General features: G+C 35.3%; 1 protein-coding gene across 6 annotated transcripts in view; it reads right to left on the bottom strand.

The window, feature by feature from the left end:
• Positions 1–19,417, bottom strand: part of LOC115210282 (E3 SUMO-protein ligase PIAS2) — a 150,395-nt gene that overhangs the window by 87,312 nt on the left and 43,666 nt on the right. For all 6 annotated transcript variants that reach the window (XR_003881433.2, XR_004998907.1, XM_029778780.2 and 3 more), the window contains exon 2: positions 7,304–7,464. Coding sequence is in view for 4 of the 6 variants with exons in the window: in XM_029778780.2 (XP_029634640.1) it covers positions 7,304–7,464 (161 nt within the window). In the remaining 2 variants the exon portion in view is untranslated. The remainder of the gene's footprint in view (positions 1–7,303; positions 7,465–19,417) is intronic.

Raw genomic sequence — 19,417 nt, 5'->3', positions numbered from 1 at the left:
ACCAATGTTTATTACTAATTTCAACTTAGTAGACTATATTTCGACTTTTCTACATGTATTTTACAAACTGTTGTTTGGTTCTAAATCATTTAGTCTCTTGAGATTAGAAGACACCATAAGTTTATATACCCTCAAAAGTTTTTGTTCCAAATAAGATGTTATATTTTTAATGCATTAACCAAACCACCAATCTGAACAAAAGTATTTGCAAATATTTTCCTTGTAAAAATCCTTGGACTTGCATCTTGCATATAGAATCCAAGACCAGATAATCTTTGAACTGTTAGTCACTAACTTCAGATAAGTTACATGATCCCAAGACAGAGGTAATAAATTTGAAAACCAAACAACAGAGGATTAGATGTGAGTAGATAAAAAGCATTTTTTTTTTTTTATTATTTAATCGATGGCTTATCACAATGAAAAATCCTATTAAACTTTCTTTAAATAAAGCATTAGTCATAAATTAACAAGTTTAATATTAATCATATTACAACAACTGATCAGAATATATGATAAAATAGTTAATACAATTTTCAATTTAATAAGAAACAGCATTGGAATTTCTCTAGAATATTTTAGATACATTTTGGATCAATAGAGCCAGAAAATATTGAGAACAGTTTTCAACTAGCAGAAATATTGATTACCAATATACTGATACTAGATATAGAAAGGTTATCAACTAAACATATATAATCCAAATACACTTTTACATTGAAATAAAATCAACTGATTTCCTCATATCAATATATTTTTCGAAAATGAGGATAGGAATTAAAAAATATTTTACAATTATTAGTAGATATGTGTGTGTGTGAACACAAAAAACTCTTAAATGATCCAATGTAGTTGTAGAAAATAGTAATAAATACAAATACTTAAAAGTAGTTTCCAAAATTAATGATGAAAATAGAGATAAGAAAATAACATAAATCATGGTAAAAAGATATAATTTTATGAGAATGGTAGATCGGTAAAAATTAGTATTTATTTAATTACACTCCTGTATGTCCTGAGTTCAAATACTGAGTGATTTTTTGCCTTTTTATTCTTTAGTGAAAAGTAAAACAATGGATTTAATGTAAATGACTATTCATTTGATGAAAATCAATAAAAGAATAAACTGACAAAATCTTTATAATAATAGAAATATCAATAACTGGCATATTATATACTTATAGCCAAACAGTTAATATAAAGTTATTTTGAAACATTTAATACTATTCTATATATTTCACTCCATACTAGCAACTGCATATTGTTGGAGTGTTTTTCACAGTTGGATGCCCTTTCTACAACTTGGAATATGAATGTAACTGGCTGACAGTGAGATAGACACGGACAGACAATGGATAAATGAACTTAACAACACAGAGTAACTTAGATATTAATTAGATATACTTTTATACATAAGTACATTTTAAATAAGCAGCATTAGCTATTTTGTAACATGAAACTAGTGCCAAAATTTTCATCACACAACTGCAAGCTGGTCACTGATACATTCCCACTGAAATACTTAGAAAGTTTATTAATCTTTATAACAAACTTTCAAACACTTACAGTAGAACTGTGTCAGTGACCACATCATAGTTGACTAACAAAACTTTTGACACCTTATCAAATAAAATTCAAAGTGAATTTAACACTTTTTTGATTTATTAATTGGTCAGAACAGCTCTTCAATGAAGTAATTGCTTCAGTTTCAAGTCTCAAATCAAACCAACTGCTAGACAAGGACAATTCTTATATCTCCCAATGTATTTGCTATATTTTAAATGCTATGTTCTCATCTTCAACTAGATTTCTAAAAAATGAGTCTGAATTTTCATTGCACTATCACAAGAAATCTAAAAGCAACTATGATGATTTATGCAAAAGTTAGAACTTTTAACAAATTTCATCCAACATTCTGATAGTTGTTGATATTTAGATAATATTCATAACTTTTACATTATTTAAAAAACAATTGGACACACAAATATATATGCACACACACACATACATATATATTACCAAAATGTATATGTATATATATATATATTAGCACACATGCACAACTGCACACATACACAAACATAATTATACATACAGGTATATGCATACACACAAACATCATAATGTCTAAAACATAGGCTTAATGTTATAACAAGAATCTTTAAAAAAATCTAGTTGATAATAAAAATAATGAGTTCATCAAAAGCACCTAAGTTTCAATAGACACAATTCAGAAATTAAAATTAGCCAAAATATTTACTATATATTTGAACAAGAAGTATTTTTATATTTATTAAAAAACAAGGGAGGAAACATTAATAACAAATCGAATAACATTACTATTTTTTCTGTTTTTGTTTGTTTTTAAGAAATATTGATATACACTAAATAAATTTTACAGATGCTTTCAAAATAAAGTTATAGCTTATTTAGGGAAGGGAAAATTTTACAATGTAGCAAGTTTTGTGTTTCCCTCTCAACAAAATCGATTGAACAAACTAATGTAGAGAAAAATATATCATTTGACTATAGACAACTGTAAGGAAATGGAACATTTGTGAAATAATGAACGACCACAAGAATATAATTGAAAAACATTCTTAATTTAAATTTGTGCTAAATCCTTCTCAACAAACGTCATGTAAATTAAAATTTATTATTCACTTTGACTTTTGTCTTACTTCAGAAATGAATTTTCTGGAATGTTGTGTAAAAAGTCAGAAAGAAATATGGAGGGCCTAAATTTAGAAACATTCAAGAATTTGTAAGACTGCATGTTGAGGTGAATGCAAATGGGCTTCATATATAGAAACTAAAGCAAACTTTAAATAAGACAATTTAATAAAGTTTAATAAAAGATGTAACTTGAAATTTTTCATACTATTTAAGCCTTGTTCTTTCAATAAACAGTAAACTGAGATCAGACAACACATGTCAATATATTTAAAGAGAAAATGAAGAAATTATAGAAACCTTCCCAGAAAGCAAGAGATATTTACTACAACAATATTCAGAACTCTTGTCTGGATTTGATTTGCAATGAATTTAAGAGAAAGTATCTTTCATCAAAAAAGTTTTCAATTAAGAAAGAAGACTTTCAATAATGAAAGTAGGGTGGAACAGAGTGACAGAAAGAGTAGGGTGACAAATTATATGCCCCAACAGATTTAGTTCAAACCCTGCTAATCAACTTGGCTTTTCATCCATCTAGGGATAGTAACAGAAGAACCACTAAGTGGAGTAACTGTATCTCTCCCCCAACTTTAAATGCCTAACCTAGTGTCACATTAGCATTTAATATTTTATATAAAATCGAAATAGGGTAAAGACCCCCTTTGGTCATGAATGACCATGGGATTGCACCTAGAAAGTTACCCTCCTAGACACAAGTCCGGGCAAGGTTGTTTATGGAAGACCAGCAGTCGCCCATGCATACCAGCCTCCCCTCTCCACGCCACCAGTGTTATCCAAGGAAAAGACAAAGGTCGATACAGCTTGGCACCAGTGACGTCGCAACTCATTTCTACAGCTGAGTGAACGGGAGCAACGTGAAAATAAAGTGTCTTGCTCAAGAACACAACACGCAGCCCGGTCCGGGATTCGAGCTCACAACCTCACGATCGTAAGCTCGACGCTCTAACCACTGAGCCATGCGCCTTCGAAATAAAGCATCTATTTTAACAACCCATGAAATAACATTAGGTCAAATTAAATGAAGAATAGAATCCCATTCATAAAACACTACACAACTAAATCTCTATATACATAAAGCTGAAGTTGTCTGTGTATGGCAGGTTTCGTAGCCTTCAACTAACACTATCTCCCCAAGACCCTGCGGCGCAAGTTGACCAAAATTGAGAGTATGATAGATGAAGGCTTGCTCTTCCTTCTGCAGAAGAAAAATTCAAATCGAACTATGTTAATACCAAAAATTATTTACATCAAAAAGGTGCTTTTTTTCTATGAAAATCCCTATATTTACGATTTTTTTACTGCTGTGTCGCCATTTTTCAGTGTATTTCAACCAGAAAAATGTTCACTTAAAGAGAATAACAAGCTACATAATGCAAAATTTTTACTTTTCAAAAATTCCAATTCTAAAGGGTCGAAACAAACCCGAGCAATGCCGGGCGATACTGCTACTTAATATATATTTTGAAAATTAGTTCAACCACAAGCTACCATTTCAAATTTCACATATGAAATAATCAGAACAAAACTGAAATCAAATATCTTTGATTTCACCTATTCGAAAAGATATGAAGAAATTTAATTAAGAAGTCATATGATACAGATATGAACAGTTTAAGAAGTATTCAAATTGAAAACAAAACAAAAACAAAAATCTTTAAAACAATAATCATCTTTTACTTCTTTCAGTCATTGGACTGCTGACACGCTGAGCACCCCACTGAAGGGCTTAGTTGAACAAATCAACCTCAGTACATATTTTTCACGCCTGGTACTTATTCTATCAGTCTCTTTTGCTGAACATAAACAAGCCAACACCAGGTGTCAAGTGGTGGTGGTGACAAACAAAGATATAAACACATGCGTATGCACACGTGTCATCATCATTTAGCATCTACTTTCCATGCTGACATAGGTTAAACGGTTTGACTGGAACTGGTAAGCTGGACAGTTGCACCAAGTTCCAATCTGATTTCGCATGGTTTCTACAGCTGGATGCTCTTCCTAATGCCAACTACCCCAAGAGTGGTGTATATATAGACAAACACACAATGGTCTTCCACACAGTTTCTCTCTATCAAATTCACCCTTTTACCCTCAAGGCACTGATCAGCCCAGGGTTATAGAACACACTTTCCAAGGTGCAGCACAGTTGGAGAGAGCCCAAAGACACAACTGCAAAATGAGCTTGTTAACAACACAGTCATGCTTGTATAATATATCTAACTCAGAATTTTAGCTAGTGTATCTCCTTGGTTAAAGGAACAATATTTTATAGAAAATTCTGGTTTACTTTTCAATGGAATTATTTTTATGATGAAGAATTCATACTCTGTTATTCATGACTTGCAGAATAATGTAACGTCAAATTAAATATCTTAAAATATGTATGCAGGCTAGCTTCCCAAATTTATGAACCATCTTCAATATTCTGCCAATAAGAGATCAAAGTAATTGAAGTATTTTAAAATAATTTGAGAATTTCACACAATTACTCCTGAGACATGCCTATTATACCTGGTAGATATGAAGTTAGTTCACTTTAGCAAGAATGTTCACAAGCAAAGCATTATAGAGTAGTTGCTATAAGAAGTCTTATATCAATATGAGCTATTTTGTTAATTGAAAAGAGACGTTTTCTCCAAAAGCAGTTTCTATTTTTCTCTCCTTTTGAAGAGAAATAAACACATTAATTTTCATGCAGCTAGCTAATTTAAGTTCACAGTATTGTAAAAGTACATTCCAAATTTAGTAAACAGACTTTGAATTTGCCAAATAAGAATGTTTGTGTATGTGCGTGCATGTACATTGCTTTTTTCACTTGTGTGTGTGTGTGCATGAACTTCACTTGTAGGGAAAATGAGAACTACATAAGGTCTTTCATAAATTCAAGAGATTCTTCTAAATATGAATTAACACACACTTCAGATTTTAGAGGGATGCATGTTACATACTGACCATGAATGATTAAGACAATTCTTAAATCATAGCCACAAAGCCTATGACAAACATAGAATTAATGCTCTTAAATAAAGGACAAACTATGGTTTTGAAAATGCTGCCAAACTGTATTAGCATGGAAAAGTGAATATATAACATTTAAGAAAATAAAATAAAATACTTCAGGTATCAAAAAGCAACATCTTGGAAGCCAACAGATGCTGAACTTTCAATTTCAAAGTCCAAACATATATTATTACATTATACATTGATAAATATATTTTCACTTAAACCTATATGATGAAATGAAAACTGGTACCTGCAGCACCAATATAAAATTAAAACCAATGAATAAAATAATTATGTCGAGAAAGAGGCTTTCAAATTTTAAGACATAAAAATATCTTAACTTTAAGTTAGCATACATTACTCTGTAAGATAATTTTCCATTTTTAGATTAACTACTAGACATAACTTCTTGACCCAAAATATCAGACAATATAAATATACTGTTGCTTATTACTTTCACAAGATTAGAATATACAATTGATAATTTAATCAACTAGGAAAGCTATCCATTTTGAAGCTGGTAATCAATATGACTATAACGGTTGTAAAAATTTTCTATATTTATTTTAATTAACATGGAACTTTGTATTTATTGATTATTATTTCTAACCAATTATAAAGCATCTCTAGACACTACATTCCACAAAAACATTGGTGCTCTATATTTTTAATAATTTCTTCAGCTATATTTAATTTCAGAGTTGCTGAAATATCTTTCATATATAATTTAAATGAAATGTAACTAAATATATATACAATGGAAAATGAAAATATTTAAATGTCTTTTACTGAGATGGTGTAGAATATTTAACTGTAAATAGACAAAATTTTGTCAAAAAGAAAAAAAAAAGAGACAATTTTTTTTTTAACAATTTATCTAAAACAAGAAAAATGAGAAATGAATATCATTTAAGGAAATTCCAATATTTTTTTTTATTACTTTATATATCAAAAACCAAGAGGGAAAAAATGAGCCCACCTCAGCCCCAAATTTGATAGTCAGGGACTGTACCTAATGCTATGGCACAGTTGGATATATGGAGGAGACCAATAGGACTCAACACCTCTTCTGACCATATCCGTGAGAGGAATTGTAATACTTTTAGCTGGCAAAACACTCATCACTTTTTCACTGTTGTTAGCAGTGAATTATAATATTCTGTGATACATACAAAAGTGAAGTTGCTTGTTCAAGAACCCAGTGCAGCAACAGTGATAAGACCACTGACTTAGATACTGACTGGTTGTCTAGTGCCTTGTTTATGCAGACATAAGCAGCTCTTTTATAAACCAGAGCTTACTTAGCAAATTGAAAAAATCAAGCAATTTATAATTTCACCTTTAACAATTCTGAATTAATAAGTGAATTAGTCACCAATAATTCAGCCTATATTTAAAACAATCACATTACCATCAAGTTATGACATGCAGGTGAAAATATGCATACAGAAACAAAACGATTAAATCATTTTGAAGATGAATGAAATTCTATAATCAAAAGAACATAGGAGTGAATTTCAGAATGAAGTATAATAAACTGACTACAAATATAAGTGAAGCAAGCACATAGTAGTGTTTAACAGATACAAATATAACAACATACCTGTATAGTTCACGAATTTTTATTTGAACAGGTATTGAACAGACTCGAGATACCAAACCTAAAGCTCTTTGTAGAAGTTCTTGTTTGCGACCACTTTTACTTTTACCAGCAAAACCAAGTAAGACTTGAAGTTCTGACACACGGAAGCTCATAATCATGTGCTAAAAGAAATAGAAATGAAAATACATGTAAGTAAAATGAATTTCACGAGAATTAGTAGAATAGTTTAAATAAAAATGTCAGCTCTCAAACGAAGGCTTCATATCAAAGCATTTAGCCCATTAACTCTTTTGATACTAACCTGCCTGAGATCGCCCATCGTCCAATGATACAAACTTTCACTTTTAAAGTGTTTTAAATTAAAACTTTCCATCAAAAATTCAATTTACAGAAACCAGTATAGTAACAACAAAGTTATTTTACTAAGTTCTTCATTATTTCTAAAATTAATTAAAACAAAAACAATGTATTTCAATAAAACTTTGGTATCAAAATGGTAAATAAACTACTTTTCAAGCGATGGTGGGAGTACAAACACAGATACATACATATATATATATATACATGACAGGCTTCTTTCAGTTTCTACCTACCAAACCCACTCACAAGGCTTTGGTCAGCCCAAGGCTATAGTAGGACACACACACATATATAAAGTAAAGACTAAAAGAGTCAAAAGGCAGGTGTATTTTTCATTTGTCACTGTTATTTATGACATTGTTTGTGCATTTGTACTGGTTTTAAGGTTTTAGGGTTAGGGTTGTCATAAATAACAGTTACAAATGAAAACTACACCACCGGAAGTTCTTGTTGACAAACAACAGCAGTAATTTTATTCAGCTGAATACACATCATTGATTGGTTGAAATTACCAAAACACGAGAACTTTAACGTGAAATAACTTCATAAATATAAGTTTTCCTCAAAAATGCTAAGAGTAAAACATGTTTCATATGACACATTCTACAAGTGTCCGAAGTTTAAAAGTGTTTAGTTACAAAAAATTATTTTTTACATCTGTAGGTCAAAAGGTAAAGATCCCATATTTATCCACAAGGTTTGCTACTTTATCGGTAAACATCACATATTGCTGAACCCTTTATCCCATTTGAAGTTTTCTGGCTACGCGGACTTAATCTATAAAGAATTTTCATTATTTCCAAATTAATATAAGGTAATTTTTATGCTAGCATCCTTTTTTCCCCAAAGGAAACCCAGTTTTGGTTGTCTTTCATCTCCAGATAAGTCCTAGAAACCGTTCTGATTTGCACGTTCTTTTTATTTAAATTTCGCACTTAAGTGTGATATTTCCTTGAAATACCCTTTATCTTCTGCTTACATGTCAGTGCACTGGGGGTTTACATTTTATCACTATTGCACTTTTGGTTGATAGAATATTGATTTTTCTCGAAACACGCTCTGTCCATATGTGCTTATAGATGTGAATGCTCATTCACAACTGTCCACATCCATGTGCCATTTGGTGCTTACAATACCATTGCAAAGAATTGTGCGCTTTAGCGTTGTGGGAATTCTTTTCTGTTGAAATACCATATTTAGTGCTTGCAAACAGCAACAAGGTAACTTTAATTGGTTTTTTTAAAGATTCATTCAATTACAGATTTTCGATAGGATGCCTTGAAAAAGCAAGAGTCACATTAGCAGAAAAACTTCTGTTTTGCATTCCTTGCGGGCAAGCAAGACAGAAGAACTCCTGCATGCTCATAATACTGCTTCTACAGCAGTTGCCAGAAGCATAACAGACAGAAGCATAGGCAGAAGTGGAATTACACTATATCAGACCCCAGTCCAATCATGAACTTACACCATCCAAAGGATGGGGGTGGGTTGGGTTGCTAGCATATATATATATATATATATATATATGTTGAGGGAACCCGTGGAAGAGGTAGACCCAGGAAAACCTGGGACGAAGTGGTGAAGCACGACCTTCGGACGTTAGGTCTCACCATGGAAATGACTAGAGACCGAGACCTATGGAAGTATGCTGTGCGTGAGAAGACCCGGCAAGACTAGTGAAGCCATAATCCGTGGCCCCTACCTGGGACGTAGTCAGTCCACCTGTGCATACCTTCCTTCTTGTGACACTTGTGAAGACCTGTTGAGGCAAGTGAGAATCGAATCAAATCAAATCAAATCAAATCGAACCAAATCAAAATAGATGAACATCAATGGAATTTGTATCCTTGTGGTACCAGTGCCGGTGGCACATAAGAAAACCATCCGAACGTGATCGTAGCCAGTACCGCAACGACTGGCCTCCGTGCTGAGGGCACGTAACAAACACCATCCGAGCATGGCCGTCTGCCAGCCCCGTCTGGCACCTGTGTCGGTGGCACATAAAAAACACCATCCGAGCGTGGCCGTCTGCCAGCCTCGTCTGGCACCTGTGTCGGTGGCACATAAAATCACCCACTACACTCTCGGAGTGGTTGGCGTTAGGAAGGGCATCCAGCTGTAGAAACACTGCCAGATCTGACTGGCCTGGTGCAGCCTTCGGGCTTGCCAGACCCCAGTTGAACTGTCCAACCCATGCTAGCATGGAAAGCGGACGTTAAACGATGATGATGATGATGATGATATGTATGTGTGTGTGTGTGTGTGTGTATGTTTGTCTCCCGACCATCACTTGACAACCAGTGTTGGTGTGTTTACATTCATGTAACTTAGCGGTTTGGCAAAAGAGACCAACAAAATAAGTACTAGGCTTACAAAGAATAAGTTCTGGGGTCGATTCGTTTGACTAAAGACGGTGCTTCAGCATGACCACAGTCAAATGACTGAAACAAGTAAAAGAATAAATATAAATATATATATATATATATATATATTTATTCTTTTACTTATTATATTTATTATATTTATTCTTTTACTTGTTTCAGTCATTATACATACACACACACACACACACACACACACATACACACACACACACACACACACATATATATATATACATTTGCCAGAGCAACAAGCTGCCTTCGTGCTGGTGGCACATTAAAACACCATTCGAGTGTGATTATTACCTGTGCCACCTTACTAGCACTTGTGCTGGTGGCACGTGAAAAAACATTCGAGCAAGGTCGTTGCCAGTGCCGCTGGACTGGCTCCTGTGCAGGTGGCACATAAAAAGCACCATTTGAGGGTGACCGTTGCCAGGACCGCCTGACTGGCTCTCATGCCGGTGGCACATACAAGCACCTACTACACTCTCGGAGTGGTTGGTGTTAGGAAGGGCATCCAGCTGTAGAAACTCTGTCAGATCAGAATGGAGCCTGGTGCAGCCATCTGGTTCGCCAGACCTCAGTCAAATCATCCAACCCATGCTAGCATAGAAAGCGGACGGTAAACGATGATGATGATGATGATATATTTGTGCCATCTGTCATACAATTTCACATGTATAAATGAGAAATGGCTCCCACTGTTTCATGGTTAGTAAATAAATTAAGTGGTTCAATTGAATATAAATTTAATATCATTACTGAATGGTAGAGTAATGAGATTATGAAGGTGAAACATTCATCTTAAATATCAGATGCATACATACAATCAATCAACAATTGAATGGAGTGAGTGGTGAAAAGAGCAAGTATATGATTATTGACTCTGTCTTTTGTTCTCTGAATTAAGTTTTTTTAGGGATACCAAATAAATTAGACATGCTATGTATTTTCAATAATGTTTACTGAGCCAAGCATGATAATATGTTCCAGAAATGGGAGGGGTAGTAGTTTGAACTAATGGCCTTTAAATCAAACAGTTTAATCAACCAAACACTATACAGCTGAATAGAAAAATGGATAATACAAACAACAAATACAAACAGTTATTGCTAAACTAATTGGTGTAATATTGAAAAAATAAAGGATTGCAAAAGAATTACCAATACTTCAGTTCACATACTCTTTTACTCTTTTACTTGTTTCAGTCATTTGACTGCGGCCATGCTGGAGCACCGCCTAAAATCGAGCAACTCGACCCCGGGACATATTCTTTTGTAAGCCCAGTACTTATTCTATCGGTCTCTTTTGCCGAACCGCTAAGTGATGGGGACGTAAACACACCAGCATCGGTTGTCAAGCAATGCTAGGGGGACAAACACAGACACACAAACATACACGCACACACATATATATATACATATATACGACGGGCTTCTTTCAGTTTCCGTCAACCAAATCCACTCACAAGGCATTGGTCGGCCTGGGGCGATAGCAGTGGGACTGAACCCGGAACCATGTGGTTGGTTATTGGTTAGCAAGCTACTTACCACACAGCCAAAATAAAAATAAGTTCAGGTCAATGCTTAAATATGAGTTTCTTACAGCTTCAGGTTGATTTTGTATTGGGAAACACTAGCGGTGAGGAAATAGATAGTTTTTCAAGTAAAGTGATCTGCAATAGACCATTGTCTCATCAGGATAAGAGACTCTTATCTCTCATTAGTTTAATGCTACAAAAACTGAAGTTACTTTAGCTCTAGAGTTCCATGCAATCCGTAAAAGGACTAACTTTTATATTTTGTTCTGATAGGCATTTAATATGTAGCATAGTTGTGTAGTTACAGAGTTTGTTTTGTAATAAAGAGGTTTTGGGTTTGATCCCACTGCGCAAGTGTCTTTGAAAACCTGAGGTGGACTGAATACTTTGAGAGTGGAATTTGATATGCAGAAATCAATCGTGGCTGTGTGGTAAGTAGCTTGTTTACCAACCACATGGTTCCATGTTCAATCCCACTGCGTGGTACCTTGGGCAAGTGTCTTCTACTATAGCCTCGGGCCAACCAAAGCCTTGTGAGTGGATTTGGCAGACGGAAACTGAAAAGAAGCCCGTCGTGTATATATATATATATATATATATATATATATATATATGCGTGTGTGTGTTTGTTCCCCTAGCATTGCTTGACAACCGATGCTGGTGTGTTTATGTCCTCGTTACTTAGCGGTTCAGCAAAAGAGACCGATAGAATAAGTACTGGGCTTACAAAAGAATAAGTCCTGGGGTCGAGTTGCTTGATTAAAGGCGGTGCTCCAGCATGGCCGCAGTCAAATGACTGAAACAAGTAAAAGAGTAAAAGAGTATGCATGTGTATACACAGATGGATCTTTTGGTTTCTACAATGAATATTCAGTTATTTGGATAAATTGGATCAGCTACTAGTGAACTAACTGCATCCCAGACATGCGTACCATTAAAATAATACACAGGTTGAATTAGCTTGACAGTTTATGACAAAGCTGTACATCTGAGATATAGATATAATCCAAATGGGCTTCTATACAGTTTTTGTCAACCCAGTTTCATTCACAAGATATGAGTCTCAATGGAAATGAGTTAAAGACTTCACGGTTGCAAAGCTAGCTTCTTAACCATTTGGTTAACAACTATGTAAGTACAGTAGCGGCCATAATATAAGGGTCAGTAAGAACAGGTGTATTGAAATAGTTATAATAGAAGATTAACATGTTGAGACTAGATATTTTACACATATTTAGATATATCTAATATCTATCTTTAGTGAAAATAGATGGAAATTGAAAGAAGTTCATCATATATGTATATATGTGTGTGACTGTGAGTATATGAATGTTTGTCTCCTTCTTTTAATCGTTATATATAAAAGTAAGGTTGTGTGTCTGTCTCCTACGATTTAGATTCCTAACTACTTCCACATTTTGCGGTGCAGTTTAACCAAAACCGGGTATCTTATAGTCGTGATTCATATCGAGCCCTTCTGGGTATTAGCGCGCATCTACGATGAGTCTACGATTTAAAAAATAATTTACCATCATTTTTTTCCATTTTAATGCATTTTTTCGCTATTATATAAGGGAAGTAACTCTCTAAAAATGTCTACGATGAGTCAATGATTAAAAAAAAAATTTACCATAATTTTTTTCCCCATTTTTAATGCATTTTTTTTGCTATTTTTTGGCTATAACTCTCTAAAAATTCTTTATAGTTATTTCCCTTACAAACCCGAGCAACGCCGGGCGATACTGCTAGTATCATATAATATTTGTAAAATAAGTGTTACTGTCACACAAGCAGTATCATTCATTTTCAATATTCAGCGAGAATATGTTTGGCCAAGGAGAAATATTACCTTGCTTAGAAACAGGTGAGGGTTGGTGATAAAGACACCTGACCATAGAAAATCTACCTCAATAAACTCCATCCAACTCATTGCAAGCATAGAATAGTGGACGTTAAAATGATGATGATGATGATAGGAACACACACACATCCATATATATAACTGATATAAATGTTGGTTTTTGGTTGATCTCTCCAGTTACAATTTACTTAGTACAAAGTGTGTGTGTGTGTGTTTGTGTGAGAGAGAGAGAGAGAGAGCAAAAGAGGGATACAAAGAGAGTTAACATAAAAAGTTCAAGTCTGAGAGGGGAGAGCATTAAAACTGACAAGCAGTGGTAGATGGATAGTAAAGATGCTGAAAGTCACATAGTGTAGGCAACACACAGACACATAAATGTAGTTTAAGCAGGAGAACAAACTTGACAAGTAGTTGGTAGGAAGAAGTAAAGAAGCAGTAACTTTGTGGAGTTTTGTATATGTTTATGTGTCTCTATATAATAACAGCTGATATAAATGTCAATGTGCTAGTTGATTGATTTCTCCAGCCATGCTGAGAGAGAGAGAGAGAGAGAGAGAGTGTGTGTGTGTGTGTGTGTGTGTGTGTTAATGTAATAGGTGTAGGATGAGTGCACATATGAGGCTAGGTAGCAGGCAATGATAACTTTCTGAAAAACACATATCTTTATATAAAATTTCACTGAAATAAGTTTTCGATGAAACTGATTGTGTTTATATTCTTACGCTTTTACTTGTTTCAGTCATTTGACTGCGGCCATGCTGGAGCACCGCCTTTAGTCGAGCAAATCGACCCCGGGACTTATTCTTTGTCAGCCCAGTACTTATTTTATCTGAACCGCTAAGTGATGGGGGACATAAACACACCAGCATCGGTTGTCAAGCAATGCTAGGGGGACAAACACACACACACATACACATATACATATATACGACAGGCTTCTTTCAGTTTCCATCTACCAAATCCACTCACAAGGCATTGGTCGGCCCGAGGCTATAGTAGAAGACACTTGCCCAAGGTGCCACGCAGTGGGACTGAACCCGGAACCATGTGGTTAGTAAACAAGCTACTTACCACACAGCCAATCCTGCGCCTATGTTGATAAAATTTAGAAGAATAACATCAAGATGGTAGTGGGGGAGTGACTGATAGGAGAGTGAAAGGGTGTGTGAAATAAAGAAGCAAGTCTTAAGTCTCTAAGCGATTAATGAAAATCTTACAAAGATCTTGAAAAAAAAAGCTCTCGGAAATTTATTTAAAGCAATCAATGCTTAAATACATACATGAGAACATTAATACATTTTAATAGGAACTATACTGCTTCCAACAAACACATTGCACATAATTTTGTTTTGTCTAGTGTTATAGACATATTTTCTTCTAATTTTGGAGTGCTGATTCCAAAACTGAAATCCATTTTGCTCTATCACATCAAGATTTTTCACAAACTCAAATGTTTATTTTTCAACATTTCAGGTGTTGTCACCATTTCTAAAGAGAGATGTGGCTTCATCAAATGCAGACCAATGTATGGATCTATTTTGAAAACATACAGTTTTTCAATGTCATTTAAAGAAAATGCAATTACAAAAGTGAAAACAAAGTCATAATTTAACCCTTTTGATACCAACCCGGCTGAAACTGGCTCTGGCTCTGAGTACAAATGTTTAGTTTTCATAAGTTTTGAATTAAAATCTTCCACCAAACCTTAGTCACAATTTATGTTCCTAACACTAGCTTAATGATAACTAAGTTATTTTACTAAATTCTTTGTTATATTGAAAGTATTTGAAAGAAATACAGAGCATCTCAAAATAAATACAGTAACAAAAGAGTTAAGTATTTTCAATAAATAAAATGCATCCATTGAGCAACTTTCACTATTTTCAACCTGACCAGTTTTAAATGTCAGGATGACAGAAATGTCCTTTATATAATTAGATGCTAACAAACACCACATTTCTGTTATCCTTGACATCATACCTGTCTCATATTTGTGGAAGTTGTCAGCAGATATAATCATGCAGTGCTTGATTTAGTGTGACTATCATTGTAAACCAGGTGAAACATGTTTTGTTGAATCTTTAACTATTTCTTATGAAAATTGGTATTTTGAATGTCGCCTTAATGTTTTAATTGTGAGGTCACATGGGTTAAGGTCACTTTTGGTCAAGTATGGTCAAAGAGCTGTAGATACATGATACATATGCTCTTTATGAAATTTTGCCATCACAAATCTGCATTTGCTTACTTTATAACTCTTTACTCTTTACTCTTTTACTTGTTTCAGTCATTTGACTGCGGCCATGCTGGAGCACCGCCTTTAGTCGAACAAATCGATCCCGGGACTTATTCTTTGTAAGCCCAGTACTTATTCTATCGGTCGCTTTTGCCGAACCGCTAAGTTACGGCGACGTAAACACACCAGCATCGGTTGTCAAGCAATGCTAGGGGGACAAACACAGACACACAAACATACACACACACACACACATATATATATATATATATATATATACGACGGGCTTCTTTCAGTTTCCGTCTATCAAATCCACTCACAAGGCATTGGTCGGCCCGGGGCTATAGTAGAAGACACTTGCCCAAGATGCCACGCAGTGGGACTGAACCCGGAACCATGCAGTTGGTAACCAAGGTACTTACCACACAGCCACTCCTGCCAACAATTCTGAAAATGCTTTTCCCAGGTGACAACTGACTCGAATATGTTTTGTATTTCAAAAATATGGTCAGTTGTGAGAGAAGAAAATGCAAAAACAGCCTTGATGTTTTCTGCTATATTTGTGGATGTTACACTTTACCTAAGCAGTAAAACAAAATCCCATTTTGTGAAGGAAGCTTGCTTTAGCATAAAACTGGGTGATCAAAATAAAGTCTGGCTACCCCATATTGTGTGTAATACATGTGTTGAAACACAGAGACAGTGACAGCTTCAAATACTTAAGCTGAAAGTTTCCAATTTTGTCTTATGAGAAAATTAAGGCTGGTGGGTTTGACAGGCTACATACAGATTAGGTTATTACAGGATGAACAGGTTTTGGAGATCATGTCTGACCTAGAAAAAGAAACATGGAATTCTTTTATCGCAGTTGTGCCTAATTTCCTGGGAAACAGGAAGTCATCAAATTATGAACATGTGCAGACCCTGTTAACCAGTTTTTTGAGCACTGGGCTACAACATGAGCACAAAAGTGCACTTCCTGTGCAGTCACCAAGGTAGGTGGAGCACAAACATGATGGCTGGCTACAGGTGGTCTCTGCAAAGAGAATGTCATGATGCAAGTTATTCATACAAAGCAGTAAAGAGAAAGTTCACTCCTTGGATATTTGACAGAAATCATCATCATCATCATCGTTTAACGTCCGTTCTCCATGCTAGCATGGGTTGGACGGTTCGACCGGGGATCTGGGAAGCCAGAAGGCTGCACCAGGCTCCGGTCTTATCTGGCAAAGTTTCTACAGCTGGATACCCTTCCTAACGCCAACCACTCCGAGAGTGTAATGGGTGCTTTTTACGTGCCACCTGCACTGGTGCCAGGCGAGGCTGGCATCGGCCACGGACGGATTGGTGCATTTTACGTGCCACCTACACGGAAGCCAGTCGAGGCGGCGCTGGCTTCGGCCACGATTCGGATGGTGCTTTTTACGTGCCACCGACACAGAAGCCAGTCGAGGTGGCACTGGCTTCGGCCACAATCTGGATGGTGCTTTTTACGTGCCACCAACACGGAAGCCAGTCGAAGCGGCGCTGGAATATCTATCCTAAAATGTGTAATTAAACATTTTGTGTAATATGTTTGTTAAACAATAAAAGTACTATTTGGTTTGTGTTAGTTTCTGTTATACTATCAGATTTAGTGGCAAAATCAACATTTTTTAGTAAACAAATTCATTCCAGTTTAACAAAAAAACTTGACACGATAGAAAATTTCTAAAGGCATTTCTGAATCCAGCACCATCAAATTAGGTAGGGCTAATTGTAAAAAGCAAGGGAAGTCAAAATTTATTTTTAAAAAGTTTCAGTGTTATCAATAAAATAATAAAAGCAGCTGACCAGCCCTATTGCATACAGACAAACAATACTATTGTGCTTATTCAGAGAGTAAGCTGTAGAAAAAAGTTTGACATGATGGAAGAAAACTGACTGTAGTTTTGAAATCAGCATATCAATTTTAGTGTAAATCAAGTGAAATGGCAAACTCAGTAGAAATTATGTTCAAAACTGCTCCCATGTCATGAATGGGAAAGTGGGAAGGCGTGATAAAACATCAGGCAACTATATTTTCCTGATATTACCTATAATGGCGAAAGTGTACTTCCAAAATTACCTGTTAAATGATTGGTAATACTAATCATCATTTCAACTTCTGCATTACAATGTTTGCATGCTTTGGACAGAGTTTATTGAGGCAAATTTTCTACAGAAGGATGTTCTGCCTGTCATCAACCCGTATTTGTTTCATAGCAAGGTAATATTTCCTGTTGGTCAGACATGATACACAGTGGAACTGAATGTGAAACTATAAAGTTGAGAAGTAAACTTCTTAACTACACAGCCATGCATCATCATCATCATCATCGTTTAACGTCCGTTCTCCATGCTAGCATGGGTTGGACGGTTCGACCGGGGATCTGGGAAGCCAGAAGGCTGCACCAGGCTCCAGTCTTATCTGGCAATGTTTCTACAGCTGGATGCCCTTCCTAACGCCAACCACTCCGTGAGTGTAGTGGGTGCTTTTTACGTGCCACCCGCACAGGTGCCAGGCGAAGCTGGCAACAGCTACGGTCGGATTGGTGCATTTTACGTGCCACCGGCACGGAAGCCAGTCGAGGTGGCGCTGGCATCGGCCACGATTCGGATAGTGCTTTCTACGTACCACCAGTCCAGGGGTCCTGGCATATTTATATATCTTCCACTGGTTTACATCAATATAGAATATAAACATTAGTGAGAAAATGAGAAAATGGCCCTTTTAGAAATGATTTTCCTTGCACCAGTTGAGAATCCCTTGTTATTCTTGCTGGCAGAAATGCAGTGAATCCATGCTAGCCCCCTTCGAAACTTATAACTGGCAATGCTATGATTCACAGAGTGTAGTCATTTATATTTAACAAAATACCCTAGAAAATGTGATGTATTAATGTATGTCAAACAGCTTACTATGTACATAGCTTTAATTAAATGTTCCCACTTAATTAGCTTAATTCTTTTATCTATTAAGATAAACTGAAGCCTCCATAACTTCCTTTCTCTAGCCTGCAGTCCTTACAGTTAGTAATGACACACAACTCATCGCTTTTTAGGGTATAGTGAATTGTTTAAGAAAAAGGAAAAGTATGTTTATGGCAGGGTAATGATATGATCTAGCAACCACAGATTCGATTTGAAGCTTACATAATTGAGAATCAGTCATCATGGCTACTCAGTGACTGTAGAATCAACAGCAGCAACAAGTTAACCAGTTTGCTATCAAGGTGACAATGAAATTCAGTCTGCCTTCTTGTGAAAAAAAAAAAAAAAAGTACGCTGTTAAAACTGCTATCTTCCTTTGAATACAGATTTGTTAGCCACTCATGATGATCTTAAAACATGAATTTGAACAATTTATGTTCTGAATTAAACATTCCATGCTATTCCCACTTTGGAAGTCAGAGTTATACTGGAAATGAACCCAAACAATCTACTACCACAAGCATACACTTTAGCCTTTTGAAGCCATACCTCAATAGCATGCTCTTTGGTGGTTTTTCACTGACAGCTCTCACCTTTACAGAGTCCCCTGATAAGATACAAACATCTCTCAATTTTCATTTGACCATTACAGCAATCAAACAGGTACGCAGATCAGTTATTCAGATTAATCATGCAGTTTAGTTTACCAACCATTACAGCTTTGCCAGCACTATCGAATTTTGCTTTTCTCTACAAACTACCAAATAAACAGGTCATATTA

This window comes from Octopus sinensis, linkage group LG4 (assembly GCF_006345805.1).
Source record: "Octopus sinensis linkage group LG4, ASM634580v1, whole genome shotgun sequence".
In the NCBI taxonomy this organism is placed as follows: Eukaryota; Metazoa; Mollusca; class Cephalopoda; order Octopoda; family Octopodidae; genus Octopus; species Octopus sinensis.
The sequence above is the reverse complement of the archived record's forward strand: the minus strand, read 5'-3'. Positions and strand labels throughout refer to the sequence as shown.